Source organism: Cyprinodon variegatus, unplaced genomic scaffold (genome assembly GCF_000732505.1).
Source record: "Cyprinodon variegatus isolate N-32 unplaced genomic scaffold, C_variegatus-1.0 Scaffold219, whole genome shotgun sequence".
NCBI lineage: Eukaryota > Metazoa > Chordata > Actinopteri > Cyprinodontiformes > Cyprinodontidae > Cyprinodon > Cyprinodon variegatus.
In genome coordinates, this window is record NW_015150672.1 from 152,421 (window position 1) to 174,601 (window position 22,181).

Consider the following 22,181-nt stretch of genomic DNA (forward strand, 5'->3'; position numbering starts at 1 on the left):
TGTCATGGTTTGTGGTTATTCATTGGATTTATAGAGCTATAACAGATTCCTGAAATTTTAAACAAACTGCTAAATATATAAAAAATTATGTCAAAGAGTTTTATAAATTAGACGGACAAGTGAGTGGGTCAGAAGTAGAGATAAAGAATGAGATCCAGACTGAATTTCAAGGATTTTTTTTTTCGCATACTAAGAGATCATGTTATCTACCTTTAGGAAATGAAAAAAAATGATATTTGGTTTTATACATTTACTAAAAATAAAAAAAAAATCCCTGAAAAGGATGCATTAGTATTCAGCCACCTGAGTCTGCATTCACGGCTGAAAGATTTTTGAGAAAAACTATCCCTCTTCCTGCTTTGCATATTTTGAGACATGCTTTGCCTATTCTTCTATGCAAATTAGCTCAAGCTCAGTCTGACCGGATGGAGTTCATCAGAGAAGTCTTACCACAAAGATTCAAATTTGCAAAGGTCTGAACATGATCTGCTTCATTCCAAACCAATCATACACTTTCAACCCGTTTCAGTGTTTTGTTTGTTTTTGTTGTTGTTGTTTTGTGTTTTTATTGGGAATGTTAACATGTCAGCCAGAATTTTAAAGCCTGGGTTTTTTGGGGGGTTTTTTTATAACTGAAGTCTGCTTTAAATTTCACCACGGCTTTATTCCCCCCCTGCATACTGTCTTCGTTGGTCTTCACAATGCTGATTGTTTACTAATGTTCTCTAACAAACCTCACAGGGGAACACAGATTACTCTGAAATTAAATTACCTGCAACACTTTTCATAATTTTCGATTCATATTCTTCTACTCTTCACAATCAGGGCCAGCCCAAGGCATATATGACTCCTGAAGCTTGGTTTATGCTTGACATGTTCATGATGGTCATTTTGGGCATCCATGTGGACTCCCTGCAGACAGGATTTCCACACATAGCACCTTGGAAAATATATAAGTACGTGGACGGATCAACGGAAAACATGGCGAGCGAGCAGCAGCTCATGCTTCGGTGCAATACATTGTGGAAAAACTCCAGGAAAGAAATGACCGTCGCTCTCTAACAGCATGAGGAGGCTTTGATAAAGTTGTAAATGGCTTTGTTTCCCTTTTTTTCAGCTTTTATTGTCATTACACTGTCACAAGTACAGAGCAACAAAATCAACTCTCTGCATTTAACCAGCAGCAGGCTGCCATTGTGCGGTGCCCGGGGAGCAGTGTGGGGTTAAGGGTCTTGTTCAGAGACTCTTGTTCATGTTCCTCTCAAAATGAGATCTGGTCCCTCCCAAATCTTTGAGTAGCTTTGAGGATGACCTGCACTCTCCTACAAAAAAAATGACCTGAGATCTGCATTGCACAAGAATGACTGAGTAGAATGATTAGTATTAACAGCAAAGTTGGCTATCAGATCTCCTACAGTGATGTCATTAGTGACTTTGCAAACACAAAAGCAAGAAGCGCAAGTTTTAAGGAGTGAGTGGATTTTTCAAAAAGTTACAGTAAAAAAGTCACATCTTTGAGTAAAAGTGGCTTATGTTTTTGAATGGAGCTTTTGCATATAGTTATATTTCTATAGTTTTTTTAAAAGATGAATTTCATACCTGGTTCCTACCTGGTTCCCGGTATTCTTTTATTTTTCATTTTTTAGGAACATGTTTTTATTCTATTCTTTGATTTATCTGTGTCTGTTTGTACCATTGTATTTATTTTTATTTAGCAAATCTATTATATATTTGTTTGTTGATGTTATTAAACTAGGGGTTATTTTTTAACATTGCTTTTGCACAACCGAATCATGAATGATCTGATCATGAACTGTTGAGTAGAACAAGAAATGTTATTGGCAGAAATAAAGTGCACTAACATCAAATTTTGCTTGGAGCCTCTGCTTACAATGATGATCAACTCTGAGTTGGTCCATGACGTCAAAGTTTTAATAAAATGCACTGAGGTTTGTGTTTGAATGTCACTAAAATCTAAAAAAACTTCCACTCGTAGGATGGATTTTATGAAAGAGCTTTCCTTTTCTGGGCTTTATTGTCCATCATTGGTTTATACACAACCCTGATTCCCTGATCACACCACTGTGGTCACTGTGAAGGGGTTGAGCCTAGTCCAAAGTCTACCTCCAATAGAGTTTGGTCAAGATAGGAAGCAATTATCTCCTCATATTGTTAGATGCATTTATTTCCTCTCATTTTAAAATTTGAATACGCATTTGTAAAATATGTTATGTAATGTAATAAAAGAATGGTCTATTTGTTTCAGTTCAGAGCAGTTGATTTACACTGTTAATGCAAAAACAGGAAAGCTCATATTAAGCCACTTTAAAACAGTGAGAGTGCTAATATAAAATCTATGAAAATAAAAAAAAAAACATTAACAAACAGAGTACGGACATTGGCTCATGGTTAAATTAAATTTGAATTTTTATAAGTACATAAATAAGATAAACATTAATATTGCTATGCTCTCAATTTTTTGTCTTGACAAACAGCTGGACCATCATAGTGATACAATGTCCACAGATATCTACGAAAGAAAAAAATAGAGGAATGTAAAACCATGTATTTATTGCTTAATTTCAATTTGTGATATATAGCAGTTACATAGTATTTTTATTCAGGCTTTTCTGTTGTACATCTGTAGTTAAAAGACAAACATAAATTATTTAAAAATGCAAAATTGTTCATGATTTTTTTTGTATTTTATTTAAGTTCTTGATAAATAAAAGAGGACATTTATTTTGAATTAATGTAAATAATGGATTATTCTGATTCTGATGCAGATGGATTCAGTGGCGAACTGAAGAGAAAACAAGCACTGGGCAGATGTGGGTCAGGGAGTAAACAAGGGAGGAGGTACAGGCCCGTGAACGGCGATGCGCGCTCCCGACAATAAACCTCTGACGCGTTCATCCGGGAACTTCAACGAACTGCTTCTCCAACATGGCGGCGTCAGGTGAGGTTTATGTGGGTGAACGGTACGGGTCGTTTAGTTGGAATTCCACGGGGTTATATCTCCGGACAGTTTGAGACATGAATTAAAACGATTGCTATCGGGTCTGTGAACGCTTCGTCTAGTTGTCTGGTGCCTATAAATTCGTTTATGGGATGTTTTAGCTCGCTAAAGGCGAAGCTGGCAGAGAAGCCGAATGAACGAAGCAACGATTTGTAATCTGAAATGCTTCGGCCTTCAAATAAAGGAAGAAAATGACTTTTTTATTAGAAGAATGTAACCTATGTATGGGCGTACGTCGGTTTATTTACCGATTAGCAGATTAGGTAACACGTAGGAAAAGGTTGCTAACTGCGTGCGGAGTTTGGCACATTGTAAGTCAGCGGCAAAGCTCGCCGTGGCGCTACGGGCAAACAAGCGGTCGGGCGCAGGCGCGTTTTGTGGAGGAGGGGTTGGGCCGAGGAGTCCGGGCCGCCTGGTGTCTCTCCCACGTGTGCGGCGCCGCTCCCAGGCACCTGGTCTCTAATGAAACGGGTCATGCTGACCTATTGGGTCGCATCCGGTCCGTATCCCAGCTTAGCTCCTTTAACTTTGGGCTCCCTTCTCCCAGGCGGACGAGTCTTGCCTCGCTGATGGCGCACTAGAATCGGGAGGCTGCAACGTTGCACTAGGCCCTAAAACCTAGCCAGCTAAACAGGGATACTTCCCCCTCCCTCCCTCCGCCAGCAGCCCTTTGCTGACTAAGCCTGAAAAGACACAGAAGCCAGCAAACGGTGTGCCTTAACTTAACCTTAGCACAAAATAAAATAAACATCAAAGTCCTGGGTGCTGATATAGATGCTTTAATAGTATATCACACATGTACTAGCAACTAAACAACGTATATGGGCACGTTTACCTCTATTTATTACCTGTATTTAAGTCAGAAGAAACTGAAACTTATTATTTTGTGTAGATGTTTGATCATGTTGAAGTATACCCTGATAATAGGATTTGAAAGCATATCTTCTTTGGCTTAAATATTCGTTTTTATGAGGCAGTTATGAACATGATTGGTATTTGCAGTTAAACTAAGGTGTTTGGCTTTACAACAAACTCTGTAGTAGAAGTCAAGCACCTAGAGGTTAGTGGGTGTTTGCACTCGGTTCAGCTTTGCTGACCTCATTATACAAGAGCTACACTGTTGGGCATCTTGGTCAATACAGGTTCCCATTTTTTCCTTCAGGTTTGACTTAGGTCTACAATGCTGCATGTTTTTTAGACAGAGGTAGCAATGGCTAGATTTATTTTTGATGTTTGCATTCCATCTGTTTAACTCCAAAATTATGAGGCAGATGCTTGTGAAATGTTGACTTAGGCAGCTTTTGTTGTTGCAAACATGTTCTGAAACTTTAAATTTTGAAGCACTTTGTTGAATGGAGAAAAATGGCTAAAAATCCAGAAGTTTGTTGTTTGACCTGCTGGTCTGTTGCAGCTAAATCTCTGGTCTATAGATTCACCTTTACTTTTAATTAATATAGAAATTTATTGAAATTGAAATAACATTACAAATAATCTGAAATCTGAATTGCAAGTTGAAGTGACCAAAAATGTATTTTTCTCTGCTTAATATAGCCGTATATCTCTAAAAGTACTTGGTAAAGTGTATCTAATGCACCAAAACCAGCGTGTATTTTTGACTGGTCCATCTTTTCCTGCAGCTAAAAAGAAGAATAAGAAGGGCAAGACCCTCACGCTCAACGACTTCCTGGCAGAGGATGGTGGAGGTGGCACTCCTGCTCCTCCCAGTTACCCAGCCAAGTCCACAAACTGGGCTGATGAGACTGATGACCTGGACGGAGATGGTGAGCAAATCCTTTTCTTTGAATAATAATAATAATAAAAAAAAAAACTCTTTTGAGGCAGCACTTGTGTTTAAGGGGATTTTTTTTTTCCACATATACCCCAATTAAACATTTTAAATCAAACAGCATTGTTGGTTTTGCCAGGTTTTAGACCCGTTCCCAATCTAGCAGATAATGACTCCCATTTACTTAAAACTGTTTTCAATATGGTTTATTCAGGTGGTTCATTCATTGTAATGCTTCATTCTTCAGTCCCATATAAAATTTTGTCTGAATGCCGATTTGTACCATTATCACATGCGTGTTAACTGTTAACTACAACTCGACATATGTGATCACTAGACCTATATGTAACTATATATGTAGGAGTATATTTATGTTGTGGAGGCAGTTAAGCTTAACTCAAAGATCCTGTGTAAGTGGGAGGGGTGAAATTGTTTCCTCCAAAACAAATGGGAAAATTATTTGTCTCATAATCTTTTAGATGAGTGAAACACCTGATTGGTGTCACTGTTAGCATGAGTTGTTTTTAGGCAGGACTGACTGTAAAATGAGAAGCTAGTGTGAGGTTAAGGCAAGCTGAAATGTATCGGGATGGAGGCATCAACCACTGGTTTTACAAACATACAACAGAAGGGAAAGGAAAAAAACTGGTCAGCATTTTAGGTGTGTGGTGTTTTTACCTCCAGTTTGAATGCATCTGCTGATATGAGAAGGATATTCCTTCTGGTTAATGTTTGCTGACCTCTCAGCTGACAATGTAAATGCTTCTGACAGCTATATCCTGAATGAATAGGTGGGAAAGGTTGAGTACTGTGAAAATATTTTGAATGCACAATATTATGAAACAAACTTTGAATTTATTTTTCTTTCAAAAGTACTTTAAATAAATTATCCGATTGACCTCTGAGTAAAGAGCGTAGTAAATGGTTTTGACTGATGCCTTTTGTTCCTTTTCTTTTTTTTTGTTTGGCGTTTGTTGTCATGCAGCTGCTTCTGGGGTTTTCCTGTATTGTAATAACCTCACCAGTCTTAGTTTTTCTTTTTTCGATTAGAATGCTTTTTTAATTAATTGAAATAAAAATCATATAGAGGGGTTTAACAAGCAAATAAAGAAGTTCCAAGTCATCTAAATAAACTAGATAAAATCATTTTTTGTGCTGTTTTTCCAAAATGTATCCTCTTTGAATCGTTTTAGTGGCTACATCGTGGCACACCGAGGAGGATACGTACAGGGCTCCTCCCATCGACCGCTCCATCCTGCCTACGGCCCCTCGATCGGCTCGTGAGCCCAACATCGACCGCTCCAGGCTGCCGCGCAGCCCACCCTACACCGCCTTCCTGGGAAACCTGCCCTATGATGTCACAGAGGACTCGATAAAAGACTTCTTCCGTGGCTTGGCGGTAAGTCAAGTGGCTTGGCGGTAAGTCAAGCTATCAGACCAGCATACTAGGAATGTCACAATTTACTTACAATGTAAACACGATTCCCTTTCATTAAAACATGGTTCTCAATTGCAAAGTATATAAGGTATATTGGTCAAAGCATACTCTGAATACTTCAAATCAGTCTTTGCTCATTTTGAATTTCAGACTAGACACTTTTATGGTCACATCATACATTCTTAAGCACAGATTTTGCTAGGTATGAAAATAGGGAACAACTTCTTATGAAAACACCAAAACAATTTCTCACAAAGTCAAAATATTACAGAAGACAATATTTTTTCTGGTAATATACAGTCTGTTTCATTAGAGGGAGAATAGATGACGTGACGGTATTTCAGCAGGCAGTCAATGACACCATCCACAGACCAGAACAGGTCATTCCATAAGAAGCTAGCTGCTCAGTGCTTTATCTAAGCATGTTGATGGGAAGCTCATTGGAGGAGAAACATGAACATAATGCGTCTTGGAGTTCATGCTTGCTTTCATCACAATGGCTGGGAAGAAGTCTTTTCTCGCAGCATGTCTAAAAATGGGCGTTAAGTAGAGATGTTTTTTTTTTTGTTTTTTTTGTTGCTGTTGAACATTTCTCCCTTTTTTTCTCTCTCTCTTTTTACTTATCAATCAAAAAAAGGCCTCCTCTTCCTTTGTGTTGCCTCAGAGGCAAATGTAACTTTTTGCATGTAAGCTTTATCCAGAACTTTCTTCACACACCAGCACAGACGTTATCCACTTCATGTCATGCTGCAATGATGCAGAATCAGTCTGATGTCAACCTGCATCATACAAGGACATTTTTCTTAACCTGTTATATTTTATGCAAATTCTATTAAAAACAGACTTGACTGATCCTGAGGGGAAATTCAAAATGTTATATTTTTATGTAAAAGCTCTGTAATCTATGATCCTTATTTAAAGAGGCATTAGGGTTTCTACTGATGATGCTTTCACATTGGCAAAAAACACAGAACTTTAGCACTCTTCTGTTCATTCTTGTAGCTCATGCTCATTCTTCTTTTTTACTTTTTTCACCTTATGTAGAGTTCCTATTGGTGTCTTATTTGAGCTGGAGACCAGTCGCTTAAGAATAGCCGCAAAATCATTTTGATTGTTTGCTAGATTGGATCCACTAAACACGGATGTCAAATTCGTAGAAACAGCATCAGAACTTCCAACCCGAATTACATTCAGGAAAAATGGCTGCAGGCTTATAGATGCATTGGCTCTGAACTACTGAGGTGTCAGTCTGCTCATTAAATGGTGTTTTGGTCAGAAATGGTCCAATCTTATCACATGGCTGTTCTAAAAATTATTTTCCAAAAAAAAACTTACAAAAAGTCTCTCTTTAAATTGAAGTTCAGATTTTTTTGCATTCATTTTTATGAAACAATCCAAACCATAAACAAGTTCTTTTTTTTTTTTTTACCAATTTCTTTAAAAAACAAACAAAAAATTGAAACACATGCAATAAATTGAATGTTATGTTTGAAAGGCTTTAACTTTATATTTGTCAGAATTACTTAAGGTTGGCTGTCCCTTCAGTATATTAGCTTGCCTGTAGACGATCTCTAAGCCATTTTGTTCTAGCAATAAACGACAATAACTTCTGGTTTTTCAATGAATCAAACTGTTTGTTTAATCTTTATTCTTTACTTAATAAATTGGCAATATAAAAAGGGTTTCTGCGGGTCATTAAAAATCATTAAATGTCTTTATTATTTTTTAAATTAAGGCCTTAATTGGCATTAAGCCAAGTCATTAAATGTGTTTATTGTGGCATTTAAAATGCTTTCTTAAAAAAATGTTTATAAAAAAAAATTTCGTCAAACATATTATATCTCGATATATTTGTGTGGAACTGCTTTCAGTTGATCGCAAAGCCAAATGTTCAGAAAAAGCTAGAGAATGGGGGGAAAAATGCCAATTTCAACAAAAGTGGCTGGAAAACCAGGAAATCGAGACATGGCTGCAGCCTGTCGATGGGTACCTGTTGGTGGCATTAAAATTATTTCTAAGAGCATTAAAAAGAATTAAGTTAGTTATTCATTCCTGTATAAACCTTGATAAAGCTTTATTTATGACTCAGTTTAACTTGAGTTTGTGATGCATTTGCTCGATTCAAATACTTCCTCTCTTGTATTTTTAACCACCAGATCAGCGCTGTGCGTCTGCCTCGAGAGCTCAGTAATCCAGAGAGGCTGAAGGGCTTCGGGTATGCCGAGTTTGATGACCTGGAGTCGCTCCTCAGGGCTCTCAGCCTGAATGAGGAGGTAAGAAAGGGTTCGGCTTTTATGCAAATTGTATTTTATGCAAATATTTGTGTGATGTGACCTCACAGAGTGACGACTAAATTTTAAGATATTTTCTTCTGCCTGATCATGTCAACAGAACTTAGGGAACCGAAGGATTCGAGTGGATATTGCAGACCAGTCAAATGATAAAGGTGATTTTTTTGTTTGTTTTCTGTTTACCAAAACATGGACAAAACAAATGTAATTGTTTAAAAACATGTTTACTATGTAAATATAAAATGCCTTTATTGTCCCACAATGGGGAAATTCACTCTTTGCATTTAACCCATCGCCTTGGGGGAGCAAAGGGCTGCCATTGCGCGGAGTAGTATGGGGTTAAGGGTCTTGCTCAGGAACCCAGATTGGAGGCTGTAGGGATCGAACCAGGTACTTACAACCTTCTCAGAGCACAGGCACACTGCTCTAACCACTAGGTCGACACTTCACTTGAATATTTATTAGCAATAAATACTCAAAATATTTACTTCTGTCTAGGGCTGAAACAATAACTGCGCTAATAAAAAGTATTGGAATAATCATCAACTAATTTAGTAATCGATTACAACAGAAGTATAGAGATTCTAAAACATGTCTTTAGCTGATAGTTTTATTTTGACTTAGTTTATTTCTGTAAAAATGTTCTTTGAAGGAACCTCTTAATATCTGAGTATTAATGGATTTAATTAAAAAAATTATCAACAGATTAATCGATTGGCAAAATAATCATTGGTTGCAGTTCTACTTCAGCAACCAACGATTCTGATTATAAAGATGGCAAAATAAATTGTTTGAATATAGTAATATGCTACTTTTTAATGTCAACATATTAGAAAAAGTCCTCAAGTAATGAATTAATAACGAGCGTTGATGCAAGACAAAACGCAGGTTTTAAAGAAGATGGATGTGTTTTGGTCATTATTCGGTCAATTAAAATTGATAGCTTAACATTGCCAAACCCAAAGTAGTTGTTGTTCCTTGTAGCAATTCAGGAATGCGAGATTAATATACTTTGTGTATATATGTATAATGATGCAAAAACATAAAAGTTAAAGACCCTCAATCTGTGTTTATAGGGTTTAAGGTTGATGGCTGTAGATATTTGGAGGTTTAAACCATTTACATGGATATAACAACACAGTCACACTGCTCTGAGGTCTGGGATTTGACTGCAGTTTTTCCAGTTCGCTTTTTTGTTCCAATGTCTACAAGTATAGATAAAGAAAACAGTATTGGACATTTTTGGTACTCCAGTATAATTATCTAAAAATACCTTTTCTCTGCTTCCCTCTTTCCTTGTTTACTTTATTCCTCTTTTCTATCTTATGTCATTTTTTTCCCTTCATCCCAGTTTTATTTATTTTTTGCTTTATGTCCTCTTGTTCTTTTTTTTTTTCAGTTTTTTCGTATGTTTAACATTCATCTACCAGTTTTAATATATGTCCTCTGTAATAGTAGCCCCATTTTCACTACCCTTTTGAAACTGTGTTGGGAGCGGTCCAAGCACTGTAACCGAGATAACTATTGAGTGTAAACGGAGCACAACTGATCTGGACCATGTCAGACATAACCGAACCATGCTAAATCTATTACTAGTTCAACAGTAGTGCTAGGCACGGATCAGTTGTGGCTAGGTTCTCTGATAACAAAGAGTGCCTGAGAAGACCACATCCTCTCATCCTTAGTCAGCTGAATCATTTTGCATGTTTTACTGCATGGCCTTTGCAATTCACAGATCTCTTTACCTGTTCACAACACAAACTTCCTCTCAGCCTATTAACAATAAATGGCATCAAAAGAGTGTGGTCTTACCTGGGATGATGCCGAAATCGAGGCTCTTACTAAAATTTGGGCCAATTACGCTATCCAGGCACAGATGTTCCTGAATGTTATGGGCGGCGCCATTTTTGTTTGCGTAACTCTCACCTCGAGAACTGTAGCATAGTGAACTCCCAATAGGAGGTGAGGAACCATGCTAGCTTGATTTGTAAATGGTTGTTAGAACTAAGCTCGGCACGGTTATCTGATTCAAGCTCGGTCCAAATTCGGCATGGATTAATTTCAGAGGGCTAGTGTTAATGGGGGATATGTCTGCCAGAAATTTGGTGAAAAGGAATATGAAGTCTGAAACTTTTAATCAGGAAAGGTACATTTCAATCCTGGATAAAATATCTTTTTTCTTTTTTTTTTTTTTCAGAAAGAGATGGAGGCATGGGAGGCAGAGACAGGGGTGGACGAATGGCAGACATGGGTCCTGACAAGACAGACAGTGACTGGAGAGCTCGCCCAAGTGCGGACAGTGATGACGGACCTCCCAGGAGGGACGATGCTTTTGGAGAAAGTAAGTCATAATCTGTAGTAGGTTAGCACTGTTGTTTTTCATATTCCCTCGTTTAGGTTTGGCCTACATAATGAGGATATCTGTTTATATAACAACATAATTAGTAGGGGATATCCCAATACAACCTTTTCATTTTTGATCATTGATACAGTAGTAACATCAATAACACATATGTTTACTCCTCATTTTGTAGTGTTGACTCTTCAAAAAGGCTGGATATTGTGAGATACATTGGAGAACAATATTCAACAACAACAGGCATGAGAACAACTAACCCACTGATTATTATTAATCAGTGGGTTACAGAAACTTTAAACAGAAGCAGATTAAAGCAAAGTGTTTCTATCAAGTTTTTTATATGGTATCTAAGCGCCAGGCAGATCTATTCCTTTTTTCCGCTAGATGCGTGTCGGCAAAAAGAGCATGCTGGCCTGTGACGTCATTGCGTCCTCTACTGAGCATGCGGGACACTTTCGTTGTATGACTGCAGTTCACACAGGAGATCACATACAAGTTGCATATATTTGGAAATATGAACCGCAAAAAAAATCAGAATTGAGCATCAAGGCCTGCAGTGTGAACCTAGCCTTTATGACTGGTTTGGTACTGGTTTAGCTGACGAATTTTTTTTTTTTAGAGCATAGCCAGCTTTTTTAGTGTAACCAAAAATGTGAAATAGAACAAAATGTGTTCTAATAGGAAAAGTTTTATTCAAAAGTGTTTAGGGAAGAAATCCAGTTGGGTCCTAGTTCTTTTTTATCCCGTCTCAGGATCACGCGACCGCTACGAGTCCGACCGTTACAGAGAAGGGTCACGGCGGGACGATCGTTACGATGGAGGAAGAGACCGCTACCGTGATCGCTATGATGACAGGGACCGCAGGGATCGCTATGACGACAGAGGAGGTGAGTTTTTTTGTGTTTGTTTTTTTGTTTGCTCCTGACCTTCCTTCCCCTGCTGGTTACTTGGGTTAGCTCTTTCCCGTTTACAGCCTCATCATTTCTGCCTGTCTTTTCAGGCTTTGACTCCCGAGGTGGGGGAGGGCGCCGTGCCTTTGGAAGCAGCTTCCGTCGAGATTACGAAGATGGTCGAGGTAGTAATGATCGCTTCGGCGACAGAGATCGTTATGGCGACAGGGAAGACCGGTTCGAGAGACGAGATGAAAGGCGTGAGGAGAGAGGTGAGTTCACATTAATGCATTTTTTTTTTTTCTAGAGTTTGTATGCAGTCTGGAAAAAAAGAATGACTATTTAAGTTGATGTTTTCCAGGTATTGATTAGTGTGAATCAATGTCTCTATTCCTAATCTCAACACCAAATGAATCCACACACCACTGCAGTAGTCTGTTAATTTACTCCTGCCTGCAGTTTTAAGTTAACATACATGCATCCATTCTGTGTTTGGAAGACATGTTCCAACTTTGTTTTCCCTCCCCAGCCCCTCAGCAAAGACCCAAGTTGAATTTGAAGCCCCGCAGTGTACCGAAAGAGGAGGAAGGTACCAGCAGCGGGGGTACATCCCCAGCTGTCCCTCCAACCTCTGGAGGCAGGTCCTCGTCCATATTTGGGGGGGCAAAACCAGTTGACACCGCAGCCAAGGAGAGGGAGGTGGAGGAGAGGCTGAAGAAAGAGGAGGAGAGGCTGCAAAGACAACTTGAGGTGGACAAAAGCCGAGGACCTGATAGAAAGATGAGGGACCGGTAAGGGCGTGTGGTTCCTATGCTAGCAACAATATAAGAAACTGTATCATTAAAGCCATTTGTTTACTGTTTAATTCAATATCACAGAACTGTGTAGCAGTCTAGGTTTGATTGATTTAAACAGATAGCAGGTCAGCTATAAGTTCAGTTTGTTGTGCTGTTGACAAAATAAAAAGTTTTCTGTCTAAGGAAAGGAAACTGACTGTGCAGCAAATTCAGCTCTAGAACAAGTATGAATTGAAAGTGGACGTTGAATATCTTTACGTTAACTCTGCAGTAGGTTTGGGCAAAATCTCCCAATTTTATTTTTAATTAGATTTTCTTTTTTCTTTTTCCTAATTAAGAAAAGCGATAAGTACAAACAGGCACCATGTGTTTGCCTATGCTCATAGTAGGGTTGTCAAAAGTATCGATACTCAAAAAAGTATCGATACTGAAACGTTGTATCCGGATACAATACTCATTTTAAAAAGTATCGATACAGCCATCTAAAGTGCAGAATAGTGGAAAATGCATTTTCTAAACACTGTGTGATTGAATAATTCTGTGCATTTTTCAGTTTCAGACTTTTTTTTGTAACAGGTGCAGCTGCTGAGAATTATTTTTGTTTAACTGCTTTGGCCAGTGTCATTGTTATGTCTGCAAAACATAGCCAAGGAAGGAACACTTAATTTTAATTTTAAGTTTTTTATCAAGCTTGCTTAATATTGTGCACAGCATACAACCTCAAAATATTATTCTTATTGTTTTTTTTATTTATTTCTTGTATTTTTTTTAGTAATGAAAATATTTCTGTTGAATTTTAAAATCTTTGTTTTTATTCTTGTGGTATCGAAAAGGGTATCGAGTATCGAATATTTTACTTAGTATCGGTATCGAGTTGAAAAGTTTAGTATCGTGACAACCCTAGCTCATAGCATCCCTGCTCCTTTCCTGTAATGAGTGGTGCTTTGTGCAAAACATTCGGCTACAGTAAGCTGTTTCTTAGCTTGTTAGCTATCTGGACCTGGAACTTTTTCTGACAGTTTTAAAAAATGTGCCTTTCAATTCACAACTCCATTTCTTCCAGTACCACCGCAGTTAGCCCCACGGCAGAATTTCGCCACTACGGCTGAGAACTTTAAGCACTGCAGTTCTAAATAGATCATTTTATTCCTGTTTTGAGAACAAACTTCTCACTCACCTGTAGTTATGAGTAGTTAGCAAAAAATGCGGCATTATAAAATTTCCTGCAAAAAATGTCCCCGCAAGTCCACCCGATTGCTCACAGAAACACCAGGCCAGATGTTAACTGTATTGTAGCCAAAACAACAAAGAACATAGCTGGTCTCAGCAAATTGGGAATATTAGTAAATGTATTGATCTCTATTTCCAGATATGTTGCAATAAGGATATGAAAATCTAGTTCTAAGCTTTATGAAAAAGATAAAGATCTGACCCATTAGTAGAAATTCATGGAACCCACCCAGATAATGACCACCTATGACAGGAACATTGAAAATAGTTGGATGCAAACAATCCTCAGTTTATGGGATGAGAGCCCTTCTAGAGACTTTAGGGAGTCTTTAGTGAACAAATATGTTTAGCCACTATCACCGCCTGCAAAAACCAGTTCATAGTCTAACAGAAGCCTAGAAATTTGTCTCCCGATCCATTAAAATTTTTCTTGTTTTTTCTAGATTCTCGTGGAAATTAATGGGAGGTTTGGAGTAGCATTTAATAAAACATTTTTGATTCTATTTGTGATCAGATGTTGTTGTTAAATGGATATAAAAGTATTCCTATCCGTTTTAGTTTGTTTGCTATTGCAGAGTCATTTCTAGGTATCTATAAAATTAAACGTTCCATCCATGTTTTAAGGGACCCCAGCTGGCGCAATGAGGAACCTCATTCTGAGCGATCTCGCACCGAGAGCGAGTCTTCACAGCCAGGAAGCACCTCTGGGAGAGGTGAGATCTTCACCCCGACAGCAAAGCCTGTCTTTTAAACATCGCTGGATGTGAACATTATTATCATTTTTCTTCCCATTTATGCGGTAAAGAAGTATTCAAAGCAAAACTATAGAACCCCATGCGTTTAATATTGATTTCATGTGATCAGTGCAGGGGAGTGCATAATAGTGAAATGTACTACTAATAGCAATAATCCTGAAATTGCAATAAAACCAACTTTTAAGTGCTTTTATTGTTCAATAATGTGAAGGAGGTAATATTTAAGCAGTATCTTTACTTTCGCTAGACTATTTGTCGCCCGGTTTTCACTAACGGATCTTAAGATGCATTCCTTTTTATATAAACTCGTCTTCCATGTGCCATTTAACATTTTTTGCATTTATAGTTTCCTAAAAAGTATTTTTTCTGCCAGGTTCAAGGTGCCTAGATGGCGAACGGTCTGGGGAGAATGAGGTTTTCTCTGGGAAAGAAGGGAATTCTTCCCCTGGATCCTCACCACGGCCGACCTCCACCAGCTCCTCAAAGGAGCCGCTGAAAGTGATGCCTGCCCCTCCTCCCAAGGAGAATGCCTGGGCCAAAAGAAGTGCTGTGAGTACAGGATCCAGTGAGGGAGACAGTCGACCCCCGGTCTCTCCTGTCTCTCCGAGCAGTTCGGCTCCCCCCAAATTCAGGTGAGGGCTGTGTAAATGGGGAATGTTAATATTTTGATCCCTTTCTATCGTTAAAAAAGTGGATTTTAAGGTTATCTCTGATTCCCCTTTCTTTGCTGCAGCTCCCCAAGTTCTGGAGATGAAAGGGCGTCTGGAAAAGGTGAGGTTTGCCACCGAGCGATGAACACAACCTGAAAACTGCGGGTATCAGTTTACAGCTCAACTGATAATTTAAACCAATTTACAGCAGCAGTTCAAGCAAAAGATGGACTAGATAGGCCATTTATCCCTAAAGCTCTATTGACCATCGTAAGGCGGCCTTTGTAATCTCTGCTTTATCTTTTAAAGGAAATCTTTGCATCGTTTCAGGGATAAATTTCATCAGTATTTACTGAAAATTAGAAGCAGTGTGTTCAAAAAGTCTCATTCGAAACAGTTGTTTGCTTTAATATGAAATTATTGTAGACTATGTTGATTTATTGTTGATATTGGAGGCACAGAAATCTCAGCATGTAAAAGAATCTCATTTTTAAGGGATTTTTATTTTAAACAAATGTGACATAATTTGATACTTAGAGTTGATCTTGGCTTCCTTTCCAAAGTCGGCTACTCCCTGACAGTGGTTTAAAAAGTTGAAAGTCAAGCACATTTGCTGTAATTTGTGCAACCTTGCTGTTTTGCATCTAGTTATGCTCTCTTGCATCCTAAATATCCTCTAAATGGATTTATTTTTTTTTGTAAACCTTATGATAAACTATTTGTCATTTAGTAGTACCCTCCACAAGAAATAGTTTGTCTGACAGGCCCATCAGGCTATAAACTATCCCATACCGTTGAATAAAAAGCTGGAGTGAGAATCAACCTTTCATACAAAGCTCTTCCTTTCAGTACAAGGGGAAAAAAAAAAAAAACTTTTGACACCCTTTCTACCAAAGTTCTGATGTGCAAACTTCTGCACATGAGTAGACAGATTTGTTTGTTCTTTTTAAAAGCTATCAGCACAAGGCAAAATACTCAAAGGGAAGAATATTACTGGTTCACGGGGATCATTTTTACATCCTTGGTACCAGACTCTCCTTAAGGATCAAGCTCTGCATAAAACCAGACTTTGTTTCCATTCAAATTATGTTGCATCCCTGCACTGAAAACCAAGTTTGTTTTGATACCAGTTTGTCCACAATGTTGTAGCCTGTTGTATTTGTTTCTTGGTCTTAAGCTGGGTTACAAGGGAATCTTGATTTCTAAACAATTTGTCTTGAGATAAGTTTCAGTGTTGGCCCATGGCATATATTGGCAATCGATATTTATCTTTGTGTAGTCGTTGGTTTTTTTCGGTTATCAGTTGTTGTTTTTGTCATGTGACAGTGGCTGTGATGCAGCTCAGGATTGTGTTTAACTGAAGCAGTGTCAGAACTGTGGTCGATTTTTAGTAGTGTCTAAAGGGTAGGCAAATGTATGCAATATTGGTACATTTCAGGTTTTGTCCTTAATGGCAATACTTATGTCAATATCAACTTAGATTTTCTTAACTGTCCACTCGTTTAAATTTATTCCTTGTTTTTTGTTTTTGTTTTTTTCTTTAAATTGATGTGTGTAAAAGCTACAGTTAAATGGTTCTGATTCATTTTTATTGTAACATCTGCGAGGTATGTTGAATCTGTCATCAACACCCCCAACACAAGAGCCAGTGGTATAAGCTACAGCAACGGGTGGAGGAGGGGTGTGACAGCTTTACTCAGCAGCTTCAAGATGCCAGAAGAAACTGCTTACTGCAATAATTTGCTTGCATCTCATTAAACTGGTTTGATTTCCTTTAACCTATTCAAAAAAAAAATGATTAGATCACTGGATCTAATTTTCAAGTGGGAATTAGGCAGCAACGTTTAAATTAAAAGCTAAATCCTGCAAAAGACTTTAACATTTTTCAGGTTTAAAATGTTGAACTGTTTGATAGCCTTGGCACACATTGGTACAAGGAACTGCCCTTCTGGTAAGCAGGGGCTCTCTGTGCATCTTCAGGAAAAACTAGCAGGAAACATCTTCTGTGTCGTTTGGATTCGACAATGTTTATAGTTTTACCAGTAAAACAAGCTATTTATGCTAAGCAATACTGTCAACCTCTGCTTGGGAAAATGACAAACGGCTTGCAATAAATCAACTATTTTGTGGTCATGTTTAGAGTTGGAGCTCTTGTATGTGCAATAAATGAATGACTTTTTAATATAGTATTGTGTTGCTGGGCTAGATTATGCTCATAATAAACCAAAATAATTTCCACTTAGAGTGAGGAAAATAGGTATTTGAACACCCTGCTCTTTGCAAGTTCTCCCACTAAGAAGTCATTTCATTTTAGGTGCATTTCCCCTGTGAGAGACATAATCTTAAAAAAAAATGTTAAAATCCACAAATGACAATATATGATTAACTATTAATTTGCAGAGTTGCACCGATACCAGTATCAGGCGGGGCCTCGATACAGCACTAAAATGGTGGTATCGGCGAGTACCAACAAATGGGGCACTGACACCATTTTGAGAGCCAAAAGTTTATTAAACTATTGTCACCCATTCCAAGTCAAGTCAGCTTTTATTGTCACTTTCTTCATATGTACAAGACATACAAGGGAAATGAAATTCCAGGTAGGCAATGAAAAAGTTCTATTGGATTCACTTTGTATTAGTCTTTTTGCTGACTAAGGTAGGCAGCAGCTTGATAAAGCCATGATGGTTCCTCATACATACACACACACACACACATCAATTTCAAACAGATGGTATCGATATGGTATCGGTCGATAATGCACAGCCAGGTATCGGGGCCAAGAAATTGCAATGTCCCAACACTATTAGTGTTCTTAGTGTGTAAGATACAGCTGCAAATAAGTATTTCAACACCTGAGAAAAGGTAAGGTTGTTCCCCAAAATCTCACAATACATGGCCAATACAGTGCAGTCGCCCTGTCCCATGTCCAGAAAATCACCCCCAATGAATGACGCTGCCACCCCCATGCTTCAAAGTAGGGATGGTGTTCTTGGGATGGCACTAATCATTCTTCCTTAAAAGACATTTAATGGAATTATGACCAAAAAGTTCTATTTTGGTCTCACCTGACCTCATGACTTTCTCCCATGACTACTCTGGATCATCCAAATGGTCATTGGCAAACTTATTAAGGCAGGCCTTGACATGTGCTGGTTTAAGCAGGGGAACCGCGTCATGCTATGCATTATTTCAAACCATGATATATCAGTGTATTACCAACAGTAACCCAGGAAACGGTGGTCCCAGCTCTTTTCAGGTCTTTGACCAGCTCCTCCTGTGTAGTTCTGGGCTGATTTCTCACCTTTCTTGGGATCATTGAGACCCCACAAGGTGAGATCTGGCATGGAACCCCTGTCTGAGGGAGACTGACAGTCATGTTTGGCTTCTTCCATTTTCTAATCATTGCTTCTTTCACCAAACTGCTTGGCATTTTCCCTGTAGCCCCTTCCAGCCTTGTGGAGGTCTACAATATTTGTCTCCAGAGTCTTTGGACAGCTCTTTGGTCTTTGCCATGTTAGTAGTTGGATTCTTACTGATTGGACAGGTGTCTTTATGCAGCTAATGACCTCAAACAGGTGCATCTAATTTAGGGTAATAAATGGGGTGTAGGCGGACATTTTAAAGGCAGACTAACAGGTCTTTGAGGCTCAGAATTCTTGCTAATAGAGGCATTGAAATATTCGTTTGCAGCTGTATATTACAAGTGGTTAAATTATATATTGTGATTTCTGGATTTGCTATTTTAGATTTTCTCTCACGGTGGGCATGCACTAGGATGACAATTTCAGACGCCTACATGATTTCTAAGTGGGAGAATTGGCATAATACCAGGGTGTTCAAATACTTATTTTCCTCACTGTCACTATTTATTTGACAGCTTTTATTCTTTATCAACTTTTTCTTTAACATTTAAAGATTTTTATTGGGATACTTTTTGTTCCAGCTTTATATTAAGTGGTTCACTGCTCATTTGTTACTTCTGTAACAAAGCCTTTTGAACTTGGATCAGTAGCTTTTAATGCAGACTTTTTGTCTATTGTACAAACGGCGCAATCAGGCCCTCACTCAAATGTCTGTCATCTTTTTAAAGATGAGAACAAGGCTGATGGTGTTCGTCGGGACCGAGGGGCCCCACGGACACGAGGGGGGCCTGCAGGGCCTGGAGCTGGGCGGGGCCGAGGAGAGGTGCCCAACAAAGACAGAAAAAAGGAGGCAGACAGGTCAGCAATAAAATGAGAAGAAATGGTACTTTAAAGTTCCTAATGAGACGGAGAGAACAGTTTCTGGGCATCTGGAAAGATTGACCTACTCTGTTACGGCTTCATTCATTTTTGCCCTTTTTATTTTCCACAACTTGACTTCCACATAGAAATGCCCATCCTTTTCTTTACTAAATCATGCAGAAAAATTAAAATCGGAGCTAAAAAAAAAAAAATAAAATCAATCTTTAATATAAATGGATTACCTAGATCCAATCAGTGGAGTAGTTGAACTTTAAATATGTTGCACAAATAAATATAATTTAGACCTAAACTGGTGGATTTTAGCACAACACATTTTATCCTGATGAATTATCTGTTTAAACCTTTTACTTTGTTTGTTCTGTTTGTAGAAAGGACAACAAGCGAGAGTCCAGACCGCCTCCAGAGCCAAAGAGATATGAGGAAACCCCAATCCCCGTAAGTCAACATAGTTCAGTATTAATCTGTCCATGGTATTATAGTAATAGAGTTGTTAACGGAAAGTTTTATATGTACATGAAAACCTTACAATAAGAAAATAAAAAGGTGAAAAATCCCAATGTTTGTTTGGAAATCAAGGCCCCAGTCCTCAGAGAGAAATGCCTGTCTAGTTCAGTGCTTTCATTATCTACACATTGGTTATGATTAAAGATCAATTAAAACACCAGAACAGATAAAGGGGGGTTGTAGTAGACCCACTGATATCACCCTCTAACCCAGGTGGTAGTGAAAGCCGTAACCACTGTCAACTTAAACAGTGACACTTCAGAAATAACATTTAAAAAAAAGTCAAATGAAGTATAATAACACTTCTAATTTTTACAAGATGAACACCTCCAGATATTGAGTGAATTAATGATTTCTTTGATTTTTTTTAATTATTTTTCACCTTGTTTTAGAAATTCAGCTCAGCCAGCAAATACGCCGCTTTGCTAATGGACGGAGACCAAGGAGACGACGCCGAGGACGTCGAGTAAATGTCGAAGCCAGACCCGAAAGCTCATCAAGAGGAGAAAATGATAAAACTCCAGAAAAAAAGAAAAAAAATCTCACATAGTCTACGTAAAAAAAAAAAAAAAAATCTTCTCACACTGAAGTGGCTCTGAGGGGAAGGGGCCACTCCGTCTCTCTCCCTCTATTCCCTTCCTCCCCCTTCTTTTCCTGCTACAAACCTGTCCTTTACTTTCAACCCCCCACCCCCATCCACCTTCAGGACTCTTCAGGTTCCAGAAGAAAAACAGTCGCATTCTGGACTTGTTTTAAACGGAAACGCTGACACGTGAAATAGTGATGGCAAACATTGAATTAATTGTAATAAATAAATGAAAAAGTGAGGAAAAAAATTTCCTTTGTACATTTTTGGATTCTAGGTGTGCAGAGTTGGGATTGAATAAAATGAGCAGTAGCTTACTAAGTGAATTTTATTTCTGTCATCTGATAATATTCAGTATTATAAAGCTGATCCCAGCTAATCCATCGATGAACAATGTCTTCCACTAATGCTCAACAAGCTTGAAGTGTTGGCTACTAAATTAAACGCCTTCTGCCAATCATGCATCACCTTTCAGCTAATGACTCATTATTTTAAGTTGTGAATTGGGTTGACTGGTAGCATTAGACGAACTATATGACTGCAGTGTTTATATGCTAAGACTTAAAGGGAAGCTGTCACCACGAGATTCCCATGGAGAATCAAAGTGCCGTTTGTTTTTCCCCCATTGCTGTACAGGTGTTCCTGTTTTTAGTTTTATGCCCATAAAGGTGCTTTTGTCATGTAATGGCCTCTCCAGCCGTCTATCATTCACCCTGCATATCTCCACACTGATACAGAAGTAGGTTTGGAAGACTTCCATGAAATGAGGAATCATCCTTCCGTTCCTTATGATTTGGAGATTATGTGGTCTTTGCTTTTTGCAGCAGCTGTTGCACGGCTTCAGGTCAGTGACATTTACTAGCAGCTCAATCAGTCCAGCAAATCGAACCGTGAAACCAGTGTTTGCAAAGTGGTGAGTTATAAGCCCCACATGGAACGACAAAGTGTTTTAGATGTTGTTCTAACTGTTCTCCGGGTGTGGTCTCTGACACAATTAGCTTCCTTTGTTTCTTCAGCCTCAGCACCCTGCTGACAGTCCAACCTTTCAGCAGCTGCTCAGACTTTCCACACATGCAGGAGGATTTTTAGCTCTATCCAGCTTTTCATATTGTATGCATGAGCCTGTTGGTCTTTCAACTAAACAGAGGCAGAAATGGGCAGTGCCTCACAAATCTTTTAACTTTACGTTTTATGACGTTAATCACAAATTTTATTTTGTAGGAAGAAGTTAGAGATTACAGTATTTCATACTATAAATTCAGATATCTAAAATTAAGGGGATTGAAGGTTGCAATTACACAGTTTGATCCCCACAGTCAGCACTCTGGGTCAGTCAGCAAGACCCTTAAACCCACACTTCTCCCCAATGGGATGGGTTAAATGCAGAGGTAAATTTCCCCAGTGTGAGATCAATAAAGTTCAATTATTAAATGGTGTTGAAGACCGTTTCACATCAGAGTTGAGACCCGAAGCACAAAAAGCATTTAAAGGTTGGATCAAAACCAAACAAATGAGAGATTATCAACCTTAAACTGTTGCTGCGCGATGATCCTGTAACTTTGCTAAACCCGACTTTAAATTGAATTCAGTTTAATTATATTGCACGAATTCACAACAGATCATCTCAAG

At 38.4% G+C, this 22,181-nt stretch overlaps 1 protein-coding gene across 2 annotated transcripts; it reads left to right on the top strand.

Moving 5' to 3' along the window:
• The first annotated feature begins 2,910 nt into the window (after positions 1-2,910).
• eif4b (eukaryotic translation initiation factor 4B) lies at positions 2,911-20,523 on the top strand. Of its 2 annotated transcripts, XM_015380660.1 has the most exons (15): positions 2,911-2,959; positions 4,657-4,800; positions 5,999-6,204; positions 8,400-8,516; positions 8,635-8,689; positions 10,732-10,875; positions 11,646-11,780; positions 11,894-12,055; positions 12,313-12,574; positions 14,435-14,523; positions 14,939-15,197; positions 15,299-15,336; positions 19,309-19,438; positions 19,831-19,897; positions 20,359-20,523. In XM_015380660.1, the coding sequence occupies exons 1-15, from the start codon at positions 2,947-2,949 to the stop codon at positions 20,434-20,436; spliced, it is 1,899 nt and encodes a 632-aa protein (XP_015236146.1). In that variant the 5' UTR covers positions 2,911-2,946; the 3' UTR covers positions 20,437-20,523. The 2 variants fall into 2 exon arrangements, with proteins under 2 accessions (XP_015236146.1, XP_015236147.1); XM_015380661.1 differs by lacking the exon at positions 19,309-19,438.
• Positions 20,524-22,181: the final 1,658 nt, after the last annotated feature.